The sequence below is a fragment of the Coregonus lavaretus genome, assembly GCF_964263955.1.
Source record: "Coregonus lavaretus genome assembly, chromosome: 28".
In the NCBI taxonomy this organism is placed as follows: Eukaryota; Metazoa; Chordata; class Actinopteri; order Salmoniformes; family Salmonidae; genus Coregonus; species Coregonus lavaretus.
Genome location: NC_140015.1, coordinates 6,238,421 through 6,261,547, shown reverse-complemented (window position 1 = coordinate 6,261,547; position 23,127 = coordinate 6,238,421). Strand labels below are relative to the sequence as shown.

General features: G+C 41.8%; 1 protein-coding gene across 1 annotated transcript in view; it reads left to right on the top strand.

The window, feature by feature from the left end:
* The first annotated feature begins 1,096 nt into the window (after positions 1–1,096).
* LOC311103297 (KAT8 regulatory NSL complex subunit 1-like) overlaps positions 1,097–23,127 on the top strand; it is an 87,874-nt gene continuing 65,843 nt past the window's right edge. Inside the window, 1 exon segment of the mRNA XM_084144832.1 lies at positions 1,097–1,147. Within this exon segment, the coding sequence (XP_084000958.1) occupies positions 1,112–1,147 (36 nt within the window). The 5' untranslated portion in view covers positions 1,097–1,111.

The window sequence follows — 23,127 nt, the reverse complement described above, 5'->3', positions numbered from 1 at the left end:
ATCGTTCGTTGGGTGTCGTACAGTAGGCACACACACTTGCAAAATTATATACACTATATAGTAAAGAATAATTGTGATAACATTGTGAAATATTTACATTAGGATTTCCCACAGTAAGTCACAGTGCGTGATATTTTGTATGGTTAGCTACGTTTATAAAGTAGTAATAGATTTTAGCGCAGGGATTGCTAGCAAGCTATGCTAGCTGCTCGGTAGCTAACTTACTTAGACGAGGGCCGTGGAGTTCGTTAGCCAGTTCGCTAGCTATTATCTAGCCAACATAGTTGATTATGGGCTACAGCCCGTTTCAACGATAAAATCAGTCAAGGTAACAAGAGTATTGAGTCTCAAATGAATACACTTTATTCTTAATTTAGAAGACTGTGGAAGATTGTGCCCTAGTATAGTGTTACTGTAGCTGCACGTAAATCATCACCAAAATTCAACAAGATAATTTGCAGAATAATTTTTGAATAAGGCACAAGGTCATTCTATAAATATTTTATGACTGTCATATAGACTCAGAACAACACTTCTCTATAAATGGAAAAATAAATCACATAATGTTCAATACAAATAGTGTTTTTAGACATTCTTTGTAGTGGCCATACCAAGTAGGCCTATGTCAGTCTTATGATTTATAGGTATATTATTATGTATTATATATGATTGATTTATAATGCCATTTGTTTGTATGTACAGGTCCCTTGGACAAAGAACTGGAGGGATTACGTTGTGGAAGTGCATTCGGAAAGTATTCAGACCCCTACACTTTTCCACATTTTGTTACATTACAGCTTTATTCTAAAATGTATTAAATTATTTTTTTCCCTCATCAATCTATACACACACTACCACATAAAGACAAAGCGAAAACAGGTTTTTAGAAATGTTTCCAAATGTATTACAAAAAGTAATTGGGTATCTAAAAACCTGTTTTTGCTTTGTCATTATGCGGTATTGTGTGTAGATTGATGGGGGGGGGGGGGGGACTATTTAATCCATTTTAGAATAAGGCTGTAACGTAACAAAATGTGGAAAAAGTTAAGGGGTCTGAATACTTTCCGAATGCACTGTACCTGGAAGACAACTGGATATTTTTCCGCTAAGGATGGATTTGGTGGGAGGAGAGCTTTGGGATTGCAAGGTATGTATACACAACACATGTGTTTCATGATACAGTATTGATAATGTAACATCACCATGCATAGAGCTATTACATGCACTGTGCTTGGTTTAATAACTTTGGACAGATTGCCAAAGTACATTGTTCCATAAATGACTATGGGATATTTCACTATAATCTGAAATTATGTATCACTATAATATTGTGTCACTGTCTGGCATAGCAACCTAAAGACTGTTTCAGAAATATGGTGTGGGAGTCAGATGCTGACAGGTGGAGGAGTGGTTTATCCAATATAGGGGGTGTTAACTCTACTAAAGACCACTAGATGGCGGAATGGCAAATTAGTAGAGTGCAGCAGAATACAAAACAAGTGGAATATCAATGGCGGGGATCATAAGGCAGGGGATATGACATCCATATATATATGTTGATTGTTGTCTGAAACCGCAAGCAGTTTTGTGTTTGCCTAATGAAAGGAACTGGATTTGTAAGGAATATAGTGAAGGACTCCAATTTGATTCTCCAAGAGGTCACAGGACCATCCTTTGCCTGTATAGAGCTCGCCAGCTTGTAGTCTTAAAAACCGTAAATGAGTTACCTCTGGTTCATTCAGCCATTCCTATGGGGAAAGTATACGGTTTTGGGATAAATGCTGAAAATAAGGTCTGAGGTTGACACAGGCTTAGGAGATCTTATAAGTTTTGTTCTATGAGATAATATCAGTCAGTTAACATTACCGTTATTAATTTTTAAGCCTTTTATGTGCTTTATGTGATTTTTTAAATTACATAAATGATTTAAAATTCACAAAAAGTTGATAAAGATTCTCATAGAACAAAACGTATAAGATCTCCTAAGCCTGTGTTTACCACAGACCTCATTTTCTGCATTTATCCAAAAACCCTACAAAACTAAATTCATTTTCCCATAGGCTTTGTCCAACTAACCATGGCGGAGTTAGTGCCTACAAAAAGACACCATTACTATTGCTCTCTGTTGGTTACAGTTACACACATAGCCTATCTATGTTTTTGGGCTTTGTTGAGAAAGCAGGGACACAGTTCAGGGGTGTATTCATTATGTATTCATTGTGGTCCTCTGAAGCTCAATTGGTAGAGCATGGCACTTGTAACGCCAGGGTAATGGGTTCGATCCCCGGGACCACCCATACGTAAAAATGTATGCACACATGTAAGTCGCTTTGGATAAAAGCGTCTTCTAAATGGCATATTATTATTATTATATTATGTCTTGCAACGGAAACCGTTTACTGTTTAAGAACCAAATGGAAGCAAACAGAACGAAACAAAGAGGGACCTAACTGAATTTTTGGAGTAAACGTTTTACAACACCCATATATTTCCTCTAGGGGGGAATGGGGCACACTCTTTACAAGGTGATTTTCGTAGCAGGTTAGGAGACCATTTTCCCTAACCCTTTTCCTAACCTTAACCTCAGTCTCCTAATCTGCAACTTTAATTATCCTAACCTGCTGCTTAAATTATCCTTACCTACTATGAAAAAGTAACTTCAGTATCGAATTGGTGTGAAAAGAGTGTTTCCCATAGGGTAATGCTTTGGTGCACATGCTATCATAACATTGCAGGGTAGTGTCATAGATATTTATAACTAACATTACATTTTAGTCATTTAGCAGACACTCTTATCCAGAGCGACTTACAGCTAGTGAGTGCATACATCATTATTATTATTATTATTTAATTTTTTTCATACTGGCCCCCATGGGAAACACTAACCTGTGTCCTGTTATGATCCCATAGCCATTCACTTTCTCCAATCCTTCAGAACCACGTTTTGATTCGGGGTTAAAATGAAACTGGATCCATTCCGGCTACTGCGTGAAACGTAATAACTGCAAGTCACGATTTAATTGATCCATGACGGAAGAGACAGCAACCCAGTTTCAGTCATGTAGAAAATGGAACGCTTGACTTTGGCTCCCTCTAGTGGAGACAGGCTGAAGTTCCTCTAGTGGCGAGTATGTGGAATGTCTCTCGCCGCGGTTTTGCTCTCCGATTCTGTTTGTCAGACTTGAAATCCGAGGGAGAGGAGCGAGCCGCCATTTTCTATGTGACGCGCTCCCTAAAACGGCAACAATAAAAACGGATTAACGGGGAATATACATAAATAATCGTCGATAAAAGGTGTTGGGAAATATGACAAGACCAATTCGAATTGAATACGAATACAACCGCCTTTGAAATAAACTAGATTGAGCATCAATAATTGCACAGAGAGAAGAGAGCAAGCTGACTCGGTTCCTCAGCTACTCGTTGTTTCGCCCATTTCGTGATTCCGGGAGTAACACGGGGTTACCGAATTTGGAGCACACGAGACGGATTTTGTGAAGAGGCATTCTCGAATTATTTGTTTTTCCACATATTTTGTTCCCTTTATGAAATTACTATCAAAGTGCGGGATTTGTTTCTAAAAATTTCACCGGACTCGGCTCCTCATCACGTGGTAGGTTCCTCCTTTTTTCTTTGTTACTTTTAATTCCGTAGTAAAAAAAAAAAAGGAACTTTGAAACGTTGCAACATCATTTAGCCTTTAACTTGTTCGGTAACCTGCACACCGGTCATTTTCGCATTCATTGTAATGCACAACTAGTTTTTGTGTGATTTTTATGTTGCATAGCTGGGTATACCTTCCTTTGAAATCCAAGTTCTAGCTACAGACAGTGTAGGTAGGTTTGTTTTTCTTCTTTTACTGCGTTAGCTGTAGCTGAACGTTCTGCCAAGGTTACAACATTACTAGCCAGTCAAGATGAGCCATGATATTCTTAAATTATGGGAGCGTGAGGGGGAAAAATACAGCTGGCGAGACGTAATCATAAAACATTGATAATAGCATTTAACTGTACCAGCTACAATTGTGTCAATGTCATGTGTGTCAATGAAGCTCTTGATTGAGTTTCTAAATTACCCCAAGTCAGTCTACTGGCATACTGATATAATGTATTTAGACCGTCTAAAAATGTAGTTTGCAAGCTTGCTGTATTGCCCACGATATAATGCATCTCTCCGCGCCGCCGCATTCTAAACTTAATCGTGCATAATGTACACACCCAGGCAATTCTATCGAATGATCGCAATCGTGTGAGAGAGGAACCATTTTCGCAATCCTTCAACGTTAACCTAGAAAATGCGTTGTCGCATAGATTACATTGTAATCATTTTGGATACATTTCCAATTGAGTAATTTATGGCGAGGTTTACATAATGGCGCAGCCACTGGCAGTTGCAGGCGCCACGTTTTCCACTAATTGTTTGATCAAAATAATTTCCTTTCTTTAGCAGAAACCGACCAAGCTAGTTTGAAGCTAGTTTGCTAAATAATTGTAAAATGTCAATTTAGCCTACATTCTGGACTTAGCGATATACACAAGCCCTCTAGAAAAAAATAACAATGAACAATATAATCATTGTATTCAGTATCAACACATCAAGGTTTTGCCATGCCATGATCTCAACTCTCCTATGTGTTTGTATACTGTCTAACGTCAGTGTAATTTTGTCCCATCCCTTAATCAACCAGGAGCTGTTTATGTGAATCCCTTTAATTGCACACTAACCTGCTCAACCCCCTGTTAGTGTGTTACACGATCTGAAGTTTTCCATGATATAATGTGTTATGTTGCCTATCCTTGCATCATATGTGATCTCAGCACTTCAATGCTGTCATTGTCTGATGTGATAACTTGCTCCAAGATCAAATAATCTCACCAATGTTTATCTTGTGGGGAGGGGGAGCTTATTTTCCTGATGATTGTTTGCTGTCATAATGGGTGGGTACTCAACACTACAGTACACTCTTGGTGTAGCTGAGCAAGTGAGGCCTTGACTGTTGTGCTCTGCTGCTGTACTGGTGCCTCTGCAGTTTGCAAATCCATTGACTGAATTTCAAGAGAGATCAGGGTCTGGCTGACATGTGCTTTTTGGGAAATGGTTTCGGGAGGTTAAATACACATAAGCGGGACTAGCCCTGACTGTGGAGTGTAGAGAGAAAAAAGCCTACTGATTGCACATATTAGCCAGACAGGGTGACCTCCCCCACGCCCCTGTCCCCATTGCAGCCAACGTGTTGGAGTCCGAGACATTTTCTGAATAGAGGGTGATGAGCGCCTCGCCTGCTGATGTGTCGGACCGATGGCTTGGCTAGCTCAGGCCTGGCTGCATGTTATACCCAATTTTAATGGAGAGCTGTTCACTCAGATTACATGGCCCCTCCCTAGCCTGTTTGATATGGTGTAATACTGGGAGAATGTGCTGCTGAATGTGTGAGTCCTCTCACTGCCTGTTTTCACTCCTTTTATTTGTTTTGATAAGCCACACAATTGACAAAGCAAGACCCATCCCCCCCTCCATTGACCCTCTAGATCTGGGTGGAATCCTATCAGAGCTCTTCCAGGTGTGTGTGTGTGTGTGTGTGTGTGTGTGTGTGTGTGTGTGTGGTATTGGCACAACCCTAGGAGGAGGCTAACAGAACAACTATCTAGTTTATGAATTTGGAGGCCGTTGGTTGACCCAGAGAAGGTCAACTAACAACATGAATGGAAAACAGCATGGATTCAAGCCACCCACTCAGCTTTTGTCCTTCCCAGCAATGATAACCTTATTTTAGGGGCACGGTGCCCCACTTTAATCAGTTTTCCAGGGCATTCCACTCCAAGAAAATTGGTTCGTATTGTTGCAAATGTTAGATGCTGCCAGTGCCAACCAAAAGTATGAAATTATTATGCTTGACTGGTTGTATTTTAATTAAGAAATGTTGCATTATTTAACACCATGTTGTGGACTAAGAACTAGCCCTATTGTAAGTTATTACAAAGGTATGTGTAGACATTTATGGCCTTGATTTAGGCTATCCTAGCACCTAGCCACTGGGAGCATATGGCAATTTCCTTAGCCTATATTCTAGATCCTTCTATGTCCTAATTTAGCATCTAACCAATCAATATAGAAGCAGAGTTGCCCGGAAACAACCACATTTTACATTTTAGTCATTTAGCAGACGCTCTTATCCAGAGCGACTTACAGTTAGTGAGTGCATACATTTTTCATACTGGTCCCCCGTGGGAATAGAACCCACAACCCTGGCATTGCAAGCGCCATGCTCTACCAACTGAGCTACACGGGACTCCGTATGGCTGATTACTGCTGTAGGCTACAGACCATAACGTGCATAAAGCCGCTCTGGAGAAGCGCGTCTGCTAAATGACTTAAATGTAAAGCAACATCTATTTCTCTGGTTAGGCCTAAATGTATGTTTATTCCTGATGACTATGCAAATCAATATATAAGGATCTGCAGTGTGTTTTCATAGGCGCACTGGGTTTGGGATTTATCCTGTCAGATGATTGAGTTGGAGAGATGAAAGCAGAGCCTGTTGGTATTTCTGCTGTTATTACTTGGTATTGTTCAGACCCCCTCAGATGGTTAATGTCTGGCTTCTCTGACGACTTCAGCTCATGATGAATAATCTGTTCTAGTCAGACACACTTGAAATCAGTCCGAGCAATCACAGCTTTATTCATACATCTAAATGATCTGCTATTGTGGTTTTCTGTAGAAGCAGTTGTTGTCGCTCATGTTTTTGGGTTGCAGGTATTGTACACCTTGGTTTGGCATATTCTTGATCACGTCAGGATATTCTGCTGTCGCTTATGTGGAAACACACACACAGTAGTCTCTTTCCTGGAATCCTGACTGGAGGAAGAGCTGAAGGGTGACATTTGGCTCACTAAAACAACGCCATTGCTGGTTGTTTTGATAGTACAAGCCTAGTCTGCCGAGGCCAAGAACACGCCCTCCTGTTTCATGCCCTCAAGCAAACATCCCCCTCCCTCCACCTCAATCCATCGCTCACCCATCTCAAACCAAGGGGCAGTGCCTCCCTCTGAACTTAACCTTGCTCGGAACACACCTGAAACAAACCCTTTGTTCAAACTCTCCTCCCAGAATGCTCCATTCCTGAAAATCTTTTACCTTTTTTTCCTCCCGCCCCCTCACATAAGAGGAACATGGACCAGCAAGCCAGGTGGGAGAAGCAGGAAAAATAAATCAACCCCACTCAACAAGGGAGGAAAAAGGCGATCAAGAGAAGAAAATTACTTGAAAATCCCCAAATAAACTTTGATTAAAAAAGGAGGGGGGAAAAAATGGGTTAAGAACAAGGGCAATGGGCTAATTTACCAGACTCCTGCCTGGACTTGTCATGGTTCCTCAGTAGGATGTTGAAAGTTAAAGGCCAAAGTGTTTCACCCCTCCAGACCCCAGAGGTCAGGACAGTGTCGAGAGGAAGCCTGACCACTGGTAGGCTCAGCAGGGAGTGGCCCGACTGACACACTTGCCCCCATTCGCTCCTTTGCTAAAGCCACCAAACCAGTCTGGAGGTGGAACCATATGCATCATATATCATTGGGTGAATTGTGGAACACAGAAGCACCACAGGTTTGCTGGTTCCTCAGAGTTTTACTTCTCTCTATGCCAGTTAGCCCATTCAACCACTGGCTTTTGGTTTTGTGTGTGTTTTTAAAACCCTACAGTCAACTAATTGCCCCAGCTGGGAGTACCGCAGACAGCTGGTTGAAATCACAACCTTTGAGATTAGAGGAACAGAGGAAACTCTGAATTATTTTCAGACCCAATTGTGTTTTTCCAGTTTTCTGGTGTGTATTTGTTGCTTTTTTTCCCTTCTCATGGAAAAACCTGAACGATTAAGATACTTCAAAGGCAGAAACCACTGGCACAGTGTTTACAAAACCAGGTGTGATGTACTGTGTATGAGGAGAGGAGTGAGTATACCCACGGGTTGAACCCAACCTATAGTCTAAAGTTCACTGTGCTATGGCCCAATTAAAACTGCACAGACGCACATGCTTCCCTTCCTCTCTGGGTCGTTCTATATGATTTAAATCACTTTTTGGTTACACCCCTTTTGATTTGAACGAAAATGGAAATAGTCCTAGATATTTGCCCCCATGGTAGAAGTAGGGCTCGGCGATATGGCCATAAGATCAGATCATGGTATAAACAAAACAAATCTGATGGTATTTGACGGTATTTCATGTTTTTGAATAATACAAGTTCTACATTTGCTTTATGAGTATTGTGACCCAAGGGTAGCAACACATACATTCTAAGTGATTTTAATGGGTCTTTCTCCATTCTGATTTGTTTTATACTGTTCAATTAAACCAGAAATTAATTTCTGCATTTCCTGCACTCATTTGAGATCATTTCCACAGTGCCACGTAGGGCTGCACGATATTGAAACCTGGCGCCGACGAAGATGACTAGCTCTTAGGAAACTTTGTGGTATTTTTTTTATTTATTATTATTTTTTACATTATTGGCTCAAAGTGTTTTGCATCATTACATACCGGGAAAATCTATTGGATATCAGAGCGGCGGTAACTCACCAGCATTACGACCAGGAATACAACTTTCCCGAAGTAGATCCTTTGTTTGCTCTCCCCAGGGCAATTGAACTGATTCCAGCGGCTGACCCAAAACATCGCTGGTGGAGGAGAGGCACTCGGAGCGGCCTGCTGGTTCGACTTAGGAGGTGCGCACACCACCCACCACTTCCAAGTATACTACTCGCTAATGTTCAGTCTTTGGATAACAAAGTCAACGAGCTCAGGGCAAGGATTTCTTTCCAGAGAGACATCAGGGCCTGTAACATACTTTGTTTCACGGAAACATGGCTCTCTGGGGATATTCTGTCGAAATCGGTCCAGCCAGATGGGTTCTCAGTTCATCGTGCAGACAGAAATAAATATCTCTCCGGGAAGCAGAAGGGCGGAGGTGTGTGTTTCATGATTAATGACTCATGGTGTAATTGTAGTAACATACAGGAACTCAAGTCCTTTTGTTCACCCGACCTAGAATACCTCACAATCAAATACTGACCGTATTATCTCCCAAGATAATTTTATTCGGTTATATTCACGGCCGTGTATACCGATACCACGACGGCCCTCAAAGAACTTCACTGGACTTTATGCAAACTGGAAACCACATATCTTGTGGCTGCATTTATTGTAGCCGGGGATTTTAACCAAGCAAATTTGAGGACTAGACTGCCGAAGTTCTATCAACATATCGACTGTTGTACACGGGCTGCTAAAATCCTCGACCATTGCTATTCGAACTTCCGGGATGGTTATAAGGCCCTCCTTTCGGCAAATCTGACCACGACCCCATTTTGCTCCTCCCTCAAGAAAACAGAAACTCAAACATGAAGTACCCGTGCTAAGGACTATTTGGAATCCACACTTGGAATCCACGCTTCAATATTGTTTTGATCACGCGGACTGGGATATGTTCCGGGTACCTTGCGAAAATAATGTAGACGAATACACTGAAACGGTGACTGAGTTTATCAGGAAGTGTATAGGAGATGTTGTGCCCACAGGGACTATTAAAACCTACCCTAACCAGAAACTGTGGATAGATGGCAGCATTCGCGCAAAACTGAAAGCGCGAACCACCGCATTTAACCATGGCAAGGTGACTTTAATTGCCACTCCGCAAGGCAATTAAACTGGCAAAACATCAGTATAGAGACAAAGTGGAGTCGCAATTCAACGGCTCAGACACGAGACGTACAGTGGTGTGAAAGTGTTTGCCCCCTTCCTGATTTCTTATTTGTTTGCATGTTTGTCACACTTAAATGTTTCAGATCAAACAAATTTAAATATTAGTCAAAGAACACAAGTAAACACAAAATGCAGTTTTGAAATGAAGGTTGTTATTATTAAGGGAAAACAAAATCCAAACCCACATGGCCCTGTGTGAAAAAGTGATTGCCCCCTACAACCTAATAACAGGTTGTGCCACCCTTAGCAGCAACAACTGCAATCAAGCGTTTGCAATCTTTTACAGCGCTGTGGAAGAATTTTGGCCCACTCATCTTTGCAGAATTGTTGTAATTCAGCCACATTGGAGGGTTTTCGAGCATGAACTGCCCTTTTTAAGGTCATGCCACAGCATCTCAATAGGATTCAGGTCAGGACTTTGACTAGGCCACTCAAATTCTTCATTTTGTTTTTCTTCAGCCATTCAGAGGTGGACTTGCTGGTGTGTTTTTGGATCATTGTCCTGCTGCAGAACCCAAGTTCACTTCAGCTTGAGGTCATGAACAGATGGCCGGACATTCTCCTTCAGGATTTTTTGGTAGACAGCAGAATTCATGGTTCCATTTATCACAGCAAGTCTTCCAGGTCTTGAAGCAGCAGAACAGGCCCAGACCATCACACTACCACCACCATATTTTACTGTTGGTATGATGTTCTTTTTCTGAAATGCGGTGTTACTATTACGCCAGATGTAATGGGACACACACCTTCCAAAAAGTTCAACTTTTGTCTCGTCAGTCCACAGAGTGTTTTCCCAAAGGTCTTGGGGATCATCAAGATGTTTTCTGGCAAAAATTAGACGAGCCTTAATGTTATTTTTGCTCAGCAGTGGTTTTCGTCTTGGAACTCTGCCATGCAGGCCATTTTTGCCCAGTCTCTCTCTTATGGTGGAGTCATGAACACTGACCTTAACTGAGGCAAGTGAGGCCTGCAGCTCTTTGGATGTGGTTGTGGGGTCTTTTGTGACCGCTTGGATGAGTCGTCGCTGCGCTCTTGGGGTAATTTTGGTCGGCCGGCCACTCCTGGGAAGGTTCACCACTGTTCCATGTTTTCGCCAATTGTGGATAATGGCTCTCACTGTGGTTCGCTGGAGTCCCAAAGCTTTATAAATTGCTTTATAACCTTTTCCAGACGATGGAACTCAATTACTTTCTTTCTCATTTGTTCCTGAATTTCTTTGGATCTCAGCATGTTGTCTAGCTTTTGAGGATCTTTTGGTCTACTTCACTTTGTCAGGCAGGTCCTATTTAAGTGATTCCTTGATTGAGAACAGGTGTGGCAGTAATCAGGCCTGGGTGTGGCTAGAGGAATTGAACTCAGGTGTGATAAACCACAGTTGAGTTGTGTTATAACAGGGGGGGCAAACACTTTTTCACATGGGTCCATGTAGGTTTGGATTTTGTTTTCCCTTAATAATAACAACCATTTCAAAACTCCATTTTGTGTTTACTTGTGTTATCTTTGACTAATATTGAAATTTGTTTGATCTGAAACATTTCAGTGTGACAAACATGCAAACCAATAACAAGTCAGGAAGGGGGCAAACACTTTTTCACACCACTGTATGTAGCAGGGTCTACAGACAATCACGGACTACAAAAGGAAAACCAGCCACATCTCGCTTCCAGACAAGTTAAACACCTTCTTCACCCGCTTTGAGGATAACACAGTGCCACCACTACCAAGAACTGTGGGCTCTTCTTCTCCGTGGCCGACGTGAGTAAGACATTTAAGCATGTTAACCCCCGCAAGGCTGCCGGCCCAGACGGCATCCCTAGCCGCGTCCTCAGAGCATGCACAGACTAGAAGACTGGTGTGTTTACGGACATATTAAATCTCTCCCTATCTCAGTCTACCGTCCCCACATACTTCAAGTTGGCCACCATTGTTCCTGTACCCAAGAAAGCAAAGGTAACTGAACGACTATCGCCCATGAAGTGCTTTGAGAGACTAGTCAAGGATCATATCACCTCTACCTTACCTGTCACCCTACACCCACTTCAGTTTGCTTACCGCCCCAATAGATCCACAGACGATGCAATCGCCATCACACTGCACACTTCCCTATTCCATCTGGACAAGAGGAATACCTATGTAAGAATGCTGTTCATTGACTACAGCTCAGCATTCAACACCATAGTACCCTCCAAGCTCATCATTAAGCTCAAGGCCCTGGGTCTGAACCCCGCCCTGTGCAACTGGGTCCTGGACTTCCTGACGGGCCGCCCCCAAGTGGTGAAGCTAGGAAACAACATCTCCACTTCGCTGATCCTCAACACTGGTGCCCCACAAGGGTGCGTGCTCAGCCCCTCCTGTACTCCCTGTTCACCCATGACTGTGTGGCCAAACACGCCTCCAACTCAATCATCAAGTTTGCAGACGACACAACAGTAGTAGGCTTGATTACCAACAATGACGAGACCGCCTACAGGGAGGAGGTGAGGGCTCTCGGAGTGTGGTGCCAGGAAAATAACCTCTCACTCAACGTAAAACAAACAAAGGAGATGATCGTGGACTTCAGGAAACAGCAGAGGGTGCACCCCCATATCCATGTTGACGGGGCCGCAGTGGAGAAGGTAAAAGCTTCAAGTTCCTTGGCGTACATATCACTGACAAACTGAAATGGTCCACCCATGCAGACAGTGTGGTGAAGAAGGTGCAACAGAGCCTCAGGAGGCTGAAGAAATTTGGCTTGGCACCGAAAACCCTCACAAACTTTTACAGATGCACAATTGAGAGCACCCTGTCGGGCTGTATCACCGCCTGGTACGGCAACTGCACTGCCCGCAACCGCAGGGCTCTCCAGTGGGTGGTGCGGTCTGCCGAACGCATTACCGGGGGCAAACTACCCACCCTCCAGGACACCTACAGCACCCGATGTCACAGGAAGGCCAAGAAGATCATCAAGGACATCAACCACCCGAGCCACTGCCTGTTCACCCCGCAATCATCCAGAAGGCGAGGTCAGTACATCAAAGCTGGGACCGAGAGAATGAAAAACAGCTTCTATCTCAAGGCCATCAGACTTAAATATCCATCACTAGCACATTAGAGGCTGCTGCTGCCTATTGAAATCACTGGCCACTTTAAGAACTGGAACACAAGTCACTTTAATGTTTACATATCTTGCATTACTCATCTCATATGTATATACTGTATTCTATAATATTCTACTGTATCTTAGTCCATGCCGCTCTGTCATTGCTTGTCCAAATATGTATATATTCTTAAATTCCATTCCTTACTTAGATTTGTTTGTATTGGGTATATGTTGTGAAATTGTTAGATATTACTGCATTGTCGGAGATAGAAGCACAAGCATTTCGCTACACCCGGAATAACATCTGCTTAACACGTGTATGTGACAAATACAATTTGATTTGATTTGTTATGGGCGAACAATGTAGGCCTTATTTTTAACCAAATGTTACAGCTGCGACTTGACTTGCAATTTAGAGCAAAACACTTGGGTGGACTGTTGGAATGATGGAAATTCTAATTCTATAGTTAGAATATAATAGTGGGCACTTTGACTACAGTGTTTGACATGACAACAAATGAAAATGCCAGGGAGGAGTTATTGTGACAGGGTAGGAACCAAAGTGTTGACAAGTGTTTCTTAAGGGACCCTATAATCTTTGGCTACATTTAATGTTTTCTCTTAGCTACTTAACATATTCTTGCTTTGCGAATTCCTCTTTGATTTAGAAGATACTGTTGCACAAACAACATGGTGATTTAGGTCTACACCATCACTGGTATTATCAGGCTGTATAGCTAGTTATGTTTGCTCTGACTCATTAAAAGTTTCGTTCATTTTCGTTATCTATACAATAGGCCATAATTGATTTTGGCCCAATAGGCATATTCCCACGTTCAAGGAGCTTTCCGTTTTGATTGGGGTATTTTGCCTAAAAACCGTTAGGCCTACCTATAGAAAGAAATTGGCCAAAAGGATGTTTAGCATCCTCAGTGGCTCTGCAAATGTGGAGAGGATATTCTCCGCTGCTTGCCGCCTTTCCAGGCACCATCGCATGAAGCCACAGACTGGCCAAACTCTTGTTTCAAATAAGGAATTCAAAGGCACTAATGAATCATTTTTCGTTTAATTTGTATTTAATTTTATGTAAGTCACAGCCTATATGCGTAATTTCTAGACTATAATGATTTAATACAACAAAATGTTTAAATGCTGAGCACTTTAATGTCCCTTAATGTCCCTTTATGTCCCTACCAGCCTGTTGTGTCACACTCGCAAATGCTTCACAATGTATTTCTTTGTAGGCTACAGCCTTGAAATAATTGAAATAATACAGCCTAAATAATTCATTTTCGCTGTCTGGTTCCTGACCTATTTAGTGTTTATATGCTGTTTAATATGACATGTAGCCTATTTGAAATGATGTTTGTGTCTTACATTCACCTTTTCATGTTTATTCAAATACTTTTCATTCAAATCCATATGGTTTGGTTTCAATACTTCAAAAACAATTGGTAGGTCCAGGTAGTCACAAAAATAGATGGGTGTTGGTTAAATTGTGATTTTAATGAATGGAGCGAATTTGGAGTGGGAGCGGTTTTTAGCAGAGCTGTAGGAAAGGACATGGACCGTTGCACACCGCTCCATGAGCTTCCAACTGCTGAACTATGCTCACATGCTCTGACACACACGTCACACACATACACACAGACCTATGCATGGACACACACACAGTCATTATCAGTGTAGCCTGGGAACTTTGATCCGGACACATTAACTGCTGCATGTGGGAGAAATCCTTATCGCATTCAAGGACTGGGTTTAATGAGAGTTGGTGGATGGTTCCCACGAATGGCAGAGATAGAGGTTACGACCTTCAGCTGCAATACGAGTAGCTGGAGAGTCTGATGGATTTACCTGGTACTGGACCAGGTGAGGGAGAATCATTGATGTTTCACGGAGTCAATAGGTAGGATATTGTTTTGTTGTAAAACGTTTTTTTTTTATAATTCCCACCGATAAGCCCTATTCAGCATTTTGATTATCATTAATAATAACCTTTTCCATCAATATTAGGCCTTTATGCTGAACTATCATCAATGGTAAATACAGTATATTGTGTTTTGACATAATTACTAGCCAGTTTTCGTAATTTAAACCTTTTTAGCACAGCCTACATTCTTTCCTCTGATCCATTTCAGGTTTTACTGGTGCTGCCTCTGCGATGGCTGCCTCCACCGAAGAATAGCCAAATTTATAGCCAAAATAGGGGAATGGGTGTAGAATACGCATCATGACTTGGGTGGGAGGGGCCTAATCAGAATAAGGTGGCCCTGTGAAATACGCATCATCGCGGGGCATGTCCTAAACGGAGCCTGCGGTTGGTTGGACAGGGTATCGCTGGGTGGGTGGTGTTTTTTATACGTCTGCAACTGGTTAGACTGGGAGGGTTGGTCTTTAAGGGCTCTGTAACAGGAGTCCTGTTTCCAACGCTCGGCTCCGCACACTGCCATGCCTGGCGAGCAATATGGCTCATGGTCGTCCATGAGAATGTGGATTTGTTCGTAACTGTGTGTGTGTGTGTGTGTGTGTGTGTGTGTTTATAGAGGCACTCTTGTTGTATAGGTGGAATAAATGTGTCAAATTCAATGGTGAGGAGTCTTGCTTTTTTCAGTGCGTTAATAGAATGTGACAACCACAACAAAAATAAATGAAGGACTGCCGTTGCAGTGTTTACTTTAAAAACGAAACGTTTTTTTTAGGCTTGCTGTTGCCTTTATCAAAAGACATCCAGCCTTGTTTTTCTTCAGGATCGTTATTTAGGGACTAGACGGCGCTCTCATTTGTTAACTCCTGTAGGCTTCTGTTAATGATCTGCACTAACAAGGTCCTATTGGAGCGAGGTCATCAGATGACAGGAGACAGTTTCCATCTTTCCTCTTGTTAGGCTCTCAGAAAAACTGGAGGAGGCTGGAGAGTGGAGGACATATGTATGACAGCCTAACGTATGTTTTTGAGCTGAAATGACAGTCTTGGTCAGTTCATTGAGATGTGAGCTGTCCTCTTTCCCGCCTTCTCTTCAGTCTGTGATTGACAGTCTGATTGGTCCCCTGCAGGAGGCCTCTCAAAGGTCACGGCTGTGACTGCTCTGTCTTTTGTAGCCCAAGCAGTTAGTAGCTCAATCACTAAACTGAAGTACAAAAAACGACTCAGCTTTTCAACATGGCTATTTCAAGACTTCCTGGTATTGTTCAAAACTGTTTAGGCTTATGAATGTCATAGTAGTAGGGCGTTAAGACTAGATAAGTTTTCCTTAGTACTTTCATAACATAATATTTTATAAGTAAATAAATAACACATTTTTATTGTGTGTGTGCGACCAGCTTTGATTGATCTTTAAGCCAGCCTTTATTGGCTTTTCCTGGATATGTGCCAGTACCTTTGACCATGTTACATCAGCCACCTATCTGCACTTTTTTTCCTGTTCTTGCATAGTTCTCTTCAGATGCATGTTATGAAATCTTAAAGCAAAAAAATTAACTAATTGTAGTTAGTATTAACCGCTAGACCTGTCTTTTTTATAAGACAAGGCTTTCCATTGTTTTGAACTGTTTGAGCTTTTTATCTGAAGCAGGCCATGGAGGCCAAAACAATGGGTGCGTCCCAAATGGCGCCCTATATAGTGCACTACTTTTGACCAGAGCCCTATGGGAACCTGGTCAAAATAAGAACACTATATAAGGAATAGGGTGCCATTTGGTACGCCGCCAATATTTAATTCCATTCATATCAGTTTAGGTCACCGGGACAAGCAACTTGACTTCGAAAAGGACATAATTTTTTACAAGGCTATATTGTAACAGCCAACATATTTTTCCGCCATAATTACACACAAACATTTTTTTGTAATAATACATTGATTACTAGTAAGAAGTGATGTGATATTGCAAATTTGTATTACATATTTTGTGACCCAAGTCGTTTAACCAAAATATCAGACAAAAATGTTCAGCTGCCCCTTTAAGGGCGGGAGGTTACTGTGGCAACGAGGGCACTCAGCTGCTTGCTCCAGTCATCAGTGACAGCAGTGTGCCTGTGAGATGGAGAATCTGACTAGTAGCCATTTGGTCTTCCCTGAGGCAAACTCAAACATTGAAAAACAACCTTGCTTGTGCACAAAACAATGTAAATAGCCAAGAAACACAAGGACAAAGTCTCACTTTAGTAGACTTTTGAATAAATTAGACCAACTTTTATGCCTGTGCGCAGCTCTTCTAAAAATTAATCACAGTGCACACAGCTCCCCAGACAGGTAGTTGCTGCGTGTCACACGAGGTGGAATATATATTATAAGATATACAGTGCATTCGGAAAGTATTCAGACCCCTTCTTCCCCTTTTCCACTTACTGTTACGTTACAGCCTTACTCTAAAATGGATTAAATAAATACAAAATCTCATCAATCTACACACAATCCCCATAATGACAAAGCCAAAACAGAAATACCTTAATTTACATAAATATTCAGACTCTTTGAGACTCAAAATTGAGCTCAGGTGCATCCTGTTTCCATTGATCATCCTTGAGATGTTTCTACAACTTGATTGGAGTCCACCTGTGATAAATTCAATTGATTAGACATGATTTAGAAAGGCACACACCTGTCTATATAAGGTCCCACAGTTGACAGTGTATGTCAGAGCAAAAACCAAGCCATGAGGTCGAATGAATTGTCCGTAGAGCTCCAAGACAGGATTGCTTTGAGGCACAGATCTGGGGAAGGGTACCAAAACATTTCTGCAGCATTGAAGGTCCCCAAGAACACAGTGGCCTCCATCATTCTTAAATGGAAGAAGTTTGGAACCACCAAGACTCTTCCTAGAGCTGGCCGCCCAGCCAAACTGAGCAATCGTGGGAGAAGGGCCTTGGTCAGGGAGGTGACCAAGAACCCGATGGTCACTGACAGAGTTCCAGAATTCCTCTGTGGAGATAAGAGAACCTTCCAGAAGGACAACCATCTCTGTGCAGCACTCAACCAATCAGGCCTTTATGGTAGAGTGGCCAGACAGAAGCCAATCCTTAGTAAAAGGCACATGACAGCCCACTTATAGTTTGCCAAAAGGCACCTAAAGACTCTCAGACCATGAGAAACACGATTCTCTGGTCTGATGAATACAAGATTGAACTCTTCTGTGGACATTGAAATCAAGACCAGGGCGGACTGACCAAATTTCTACTACTTTTCAACTTCCATGGATGTCTGGTGTTGGTCGGTGCTCAGTGGGTAAGGATGCAGGTTACAGTGAATGGAAAGAGAGGGGACTCGTGTGTGTGTGATAGAGGGAGAGAGAGACACACCAAGGAGGGCCTACAGCAGCACCTAGATCTTCTGTCAGACCTGAACCCTGACAGTCAGTCTCAGTAAGACAAAAATAATGGTGTTCCAAAAAAGGTCAATTTGCCAGGACCACAAATACAAATTCCATCTAGACACCGTTTTCCTAGAGCACACAAACAACTATACCTACCTTGGCTTAGACATCAGCACCACAGGTAACTTCCACAAAGCTGTGAACGATCTGAGAGACGAGGCAAGAAGGGCTTTACGGCATCAAAAGGAACATAAAACTCCACATCCCAATTAGGATCTGTCTAAAAATACTTGGATCAGTTATAGAACCATTGCCCTTTATTCTGCAAAAACATCCCCCGTGTACAACATAAAACACCAAATAATGCATGCAGAGCAGAATTAGGCCGATACCCGCTAATTATCAAAATCCAGTAAAGAGCTGTTCAATTCTACAACCACCTAAAAGGAAGCGATTTCCAAATCTTCCATAACAAAGCCATCCCCTACAGAGAGATTAACCTAGAGAAGAGTCTCATAAGCAAGCTGGTCCTGGGGCTCTGTTCACAAACACAAACAAATCCCACAGAGCCTCAGGACAGCAACAGCAACACAATTAGACCCAACCCAATCATGAGAAAACAACAAGATAATTACTTGACACATTGGAAAGAATTTTCCTGAAAAACAGAGCAAATTGGAATGCTATTTGGCCCTAAACAGAGTACACAGTGGCAGAATACCTGACCACTATGACTGACCCAAAATTTAAGGAAAGCTTCGACTATGTACAGACTCGGTACGCATAGCCTGTCTTCTCTTGAGAGCCAGGTCTGCCTACGGCAGCCTCTCTCAATAGCAAGGCTATGTGCACACTGCCCACAAAATGAGGTGGAAACTGAGCTGCACTTCCTAACCTTCTGCCAAATGTATGACCATATTAGAGACACATTTCCCTCAGATTACACAGACCCACAAAGAATTCAAAGACGAATCCAATTTTGATGAACTCCCATATCTATTGGGTGAAATACCACAGTGTGCCATCACAGCAGCAATATTTGTGACCTGTTGCCACAAGAAATGGGCAACAGTGAAGAACAAACACTATTGTAAATACAACCCATATTTGTTTATTTATTTTCCCTTTTGTTCTTTAACTATTTGCACATCGATATAACACTGTACATAGCCATAATATGACATTTGAAATGTCCTTTGAAACTTTTGTGAGGAATGTTTACTGTATTTTTATTTTATCTATTTCATTTGGAGAGGGGGAGAGAGAGATTTGACCACCAGATGACAAAGAAAACGGTTATGAGTTGAACATAATAGTATGCCAGTGGAAGGGAAGACTGTGGTTTGTGACTACTATGATTTCCCATTGTAGCCAATTCAATTGCAGTAATTCCTTTACTGATTTTAAGGAAATTCTGTTACCATTTTAGTTAATTTCGAATTTTAATCACTTAATAATTATAGGTCTACCATTACTTGCTACTTCTGTGAACTTTCATTATCCTCCCTCATGAGTGAGAGAAATTATAAAATATATATGGAATTTCAAGGCACAGGCCAATGTTTAACTAAATATAATTGTTGATATTAGTTGGCCCTGGTCTTTTACTTCTGCACTGTGTTTTTATATATTTCATATACCCTTTAAGACTTTTCTTGGTAGATGTTTTCAAAGACCTCTTTTCCATCTCTTTGACCAGAAATCAAAGCCTTTGCTTATTCCTAATGTTGAGGATGGAAAATGGTTGAAAAAGTGCATTTGAAAAGTATCCAGACCCCTTGACTTTATCCAAATTTTGTTAAGTAACAGCCTTATTCTAAAATTGATTTAAATAGTTTTTCCCCTCATCAATCTACACACAATACCCCATAATGACAAAGCAAAAACAGTTTTTTTTTACATTTGTTGAAATGTATTAAAAATAAAAACGGTAATCACATTTACATAAGTATTCAGACCCTTTACTCAGTACTTTGTTGAAGCACCTTTGGAAGCGATTACAGCCTCGAGTCTTCTTGGGTATGCCGCTACAAGCTTGGCACAGCTGTATTTGGGGAGTTTCTCCCTTTTGTTCTCTGCAGATCCTCTCAAGCTCTGTCAGGTTGGATGCGGCGCATCGCTGCACAGCTATTTTCAGGTCTCTCCAGAGATGTTAGATCGGGTTCAAGTCCGGGCTCTGGCTGGGCCACTCAAGGACATTCAGAGCCTTGTCCCGAATTTGCTCCTGTGTTGTCTTTGCTGTGTGCTTAGGGTCGTTATCCTGTTGGAAGGTGAACCTTCACCCCAGTCTGAGGTCCTGAGCGCTCTGGAGCAGGTTTTCATCAAGGATCTCTCTGTACTTTGCTCTGTTCTAATTTCCCTCGATCCTGACTATGATTATTCAAATTATATAGTTAGAATATAATAGTGGGCACTTTGAATACAGTGTTTTACATGACAACAAATGAAAATGTCAGGGAGGAGTGACAGGGTAGGAACCAAAGTGTTAACAAGTGTTTCCTAAGGGACCCTTTAATCTTTGGCTACATTGAATGTTTTCTCTTAGCTACTTGATGTAGCTAACATATATTCTTGCTTCGTGTATTCTTCTTTGATTTAGAAGATACTGTTGCACAAAAAACACACAGAAGCATTAGTGGCTAACAAGATTTAGGCCCAATTTACTAAGAAAAGACAAACTAGCTTTTTGCAGATGTAAAAAACACAAACTAATAGTGTAATTATAGAACGCTAGTGGATTTATATTAAGAAGCAAAGTAAAAAACCGTATCGTTGTCATTAACATTGTTTAATGTGGTGCGTTGACCATGCAGAGACTGAATGCAATTGTCTCGTGGTAGAGGAACAACAAATGCGTTCCTTGAGTGACAGGGGGCGGGTCCAGGTCTGTGTGAAAAGGGGCATGGAGAGAGAGGAGAGCGATGACTATAGAAGTAAACTATAGAAATGTACGTTACACACAGCGTATCACATTTAGCAAACCAAACATTCAAATACCGTTATAGAAGGTAAAGTAAAAACCCAAACTGGTCCGTGCATCAATACCGATATATCGTAAAATACGGTACACCGCCCAGCCCTAAGCCATAGTGCACTACTTTTGACCCTATTTGCATCAAACATCCTCCAGAATGTTCTCTGTAGTCTACTTTGCTGCCTGGCGTAGGGTAAGGGTATTGCTGAGTCATAGTCTGAGCTCACTTTCTGACACGACAGCCCAAGGGAGGTCACCTTACATTCCAAACACTCACTGGATCTTTACTGTCCTGGGTTATGAGTGTGACTCGTCTGTGTGTGTGTGTGCGCGCGCGCAGGTTGGTCAACATACAATGATTTCCCCCCTTGAATGTGAATACAGTTTTCTCTTTATAGTGGGAGATCCATCATGATTACATCCAAACTGTAACATAGTTTGGAGAGTGTAGGACAGGACTTCCCTAAACAGCCACCCTCATTTCTATCCCTCCCTGCTGCCTCTCAAAGGCTTAAGTTGATTAGAGGTTTTTCTATATAGAGACACTTGGGAAAGCAACCATTAAGAAAACCTGTGCCTGCAGTAGCTGATACAAGAGGTAACTGGCAGCTCTGGTAGACTACGTACCAAGCTGTTCTTGTCACACACAAACAATTTTAGGCTATTAGATGAATCTTGTTTGTCCTTCTATGTAACTCGGGCCATAATTGTAACTTAATTTGACCAAGTACAGTACTAGTCAAAAGTTTGGACACCTATTCAAGGGTTTTTGTTAATTGTTTTACTATATTCTACATTGTAGAATAATAGTGAAGACATCAAAACTATGAAATAACACATATGGAATCATGTAGTAACCAAAAAAGTGTGAAACAAATAAAAATATATTTTATATTTGAGATTCTTCAAAGTAGCCACCCTTTGCCTTGAAGACAGATTTGCACACTCTTGGCTTTCTCTCAAACAGCTTCACCTGGAATGCTTTTCCAACAGGAGTTCCACATGTACTGAGCACTTGTTGGCTGATTTTCCTTCACTCTGCGGTCCAACTCATCGCAAACCATCTAAATTGGGTTGAGGTCAGGGGATTGTGGAGGCAAGGTCATCTGATGCAGCACTCCATCACTCTCCTTCTTGGTCAAATAGCCCTTACACAGCCTGGATGTGTGTTGGGTCATTGTCCTGTTGGAAAACAAATGATAGTCCCACTAAGTGCAAACCAGATGGGATGGCTTATCGCTGCAGAATGCTGTGGTAGCCATGCTGGTTAAGTGTGCCTTGAATTCTAAATAAATCACGAACAGTGTCACCAGCAAAGCACCACCACACCATCACACCTCCTCCTCCGTGCTTCACGGTGGGAACCACACATGCGGAAATAATCCGTTCGCCTACTCTGCGTCTCACAATGACACAGCGATTGGAACCAAAAATTAGACCAAAGGACAGATTTCCACCGGTCTAATGTCCAATGCTCGTGTTTCTTGGCCCAAGCAAGTCTCTTCTTCTTATTGGTGTCCTTTAGTATTGGTTTCTTTGCAGCAATTCGACCGTGAAGGCCTGATTCACGCAATCTCCTCTGGACAGTTGATGTTGATGTGTCTGTTACTTGAACTGTGAAGCATTTATTTGGGCTGCAATTTCTGAGGCTGGGATCTCTAATGAACTTATCCTCTGCAGCAGAGGTAACTCTGGGTCTTCCATTCCTGTGGCAGTCCTCATGAGAGCCAGTTTCATCATAGAGCTTGATGGTTTTTGCGACTGCACTTCAAAGTTCTTGAAATGTTCCGTATTGACTGACCTTCATGTCTTAAAGTAATGATGGACTGTTGTTTCTCTTTGCTTATTTGAGCTGTTCTTGCCATAATATGGACTTGGTCTTTTACCAAATATGGCTATCTTCTGTATACCACCCCAACCTTGTCACAACACAACTGATTGGCTCAAACTCATTAAGAAGGAAAGAAATTCCACAAGTTTTGATGTCTTCACTATTATCCTACAATG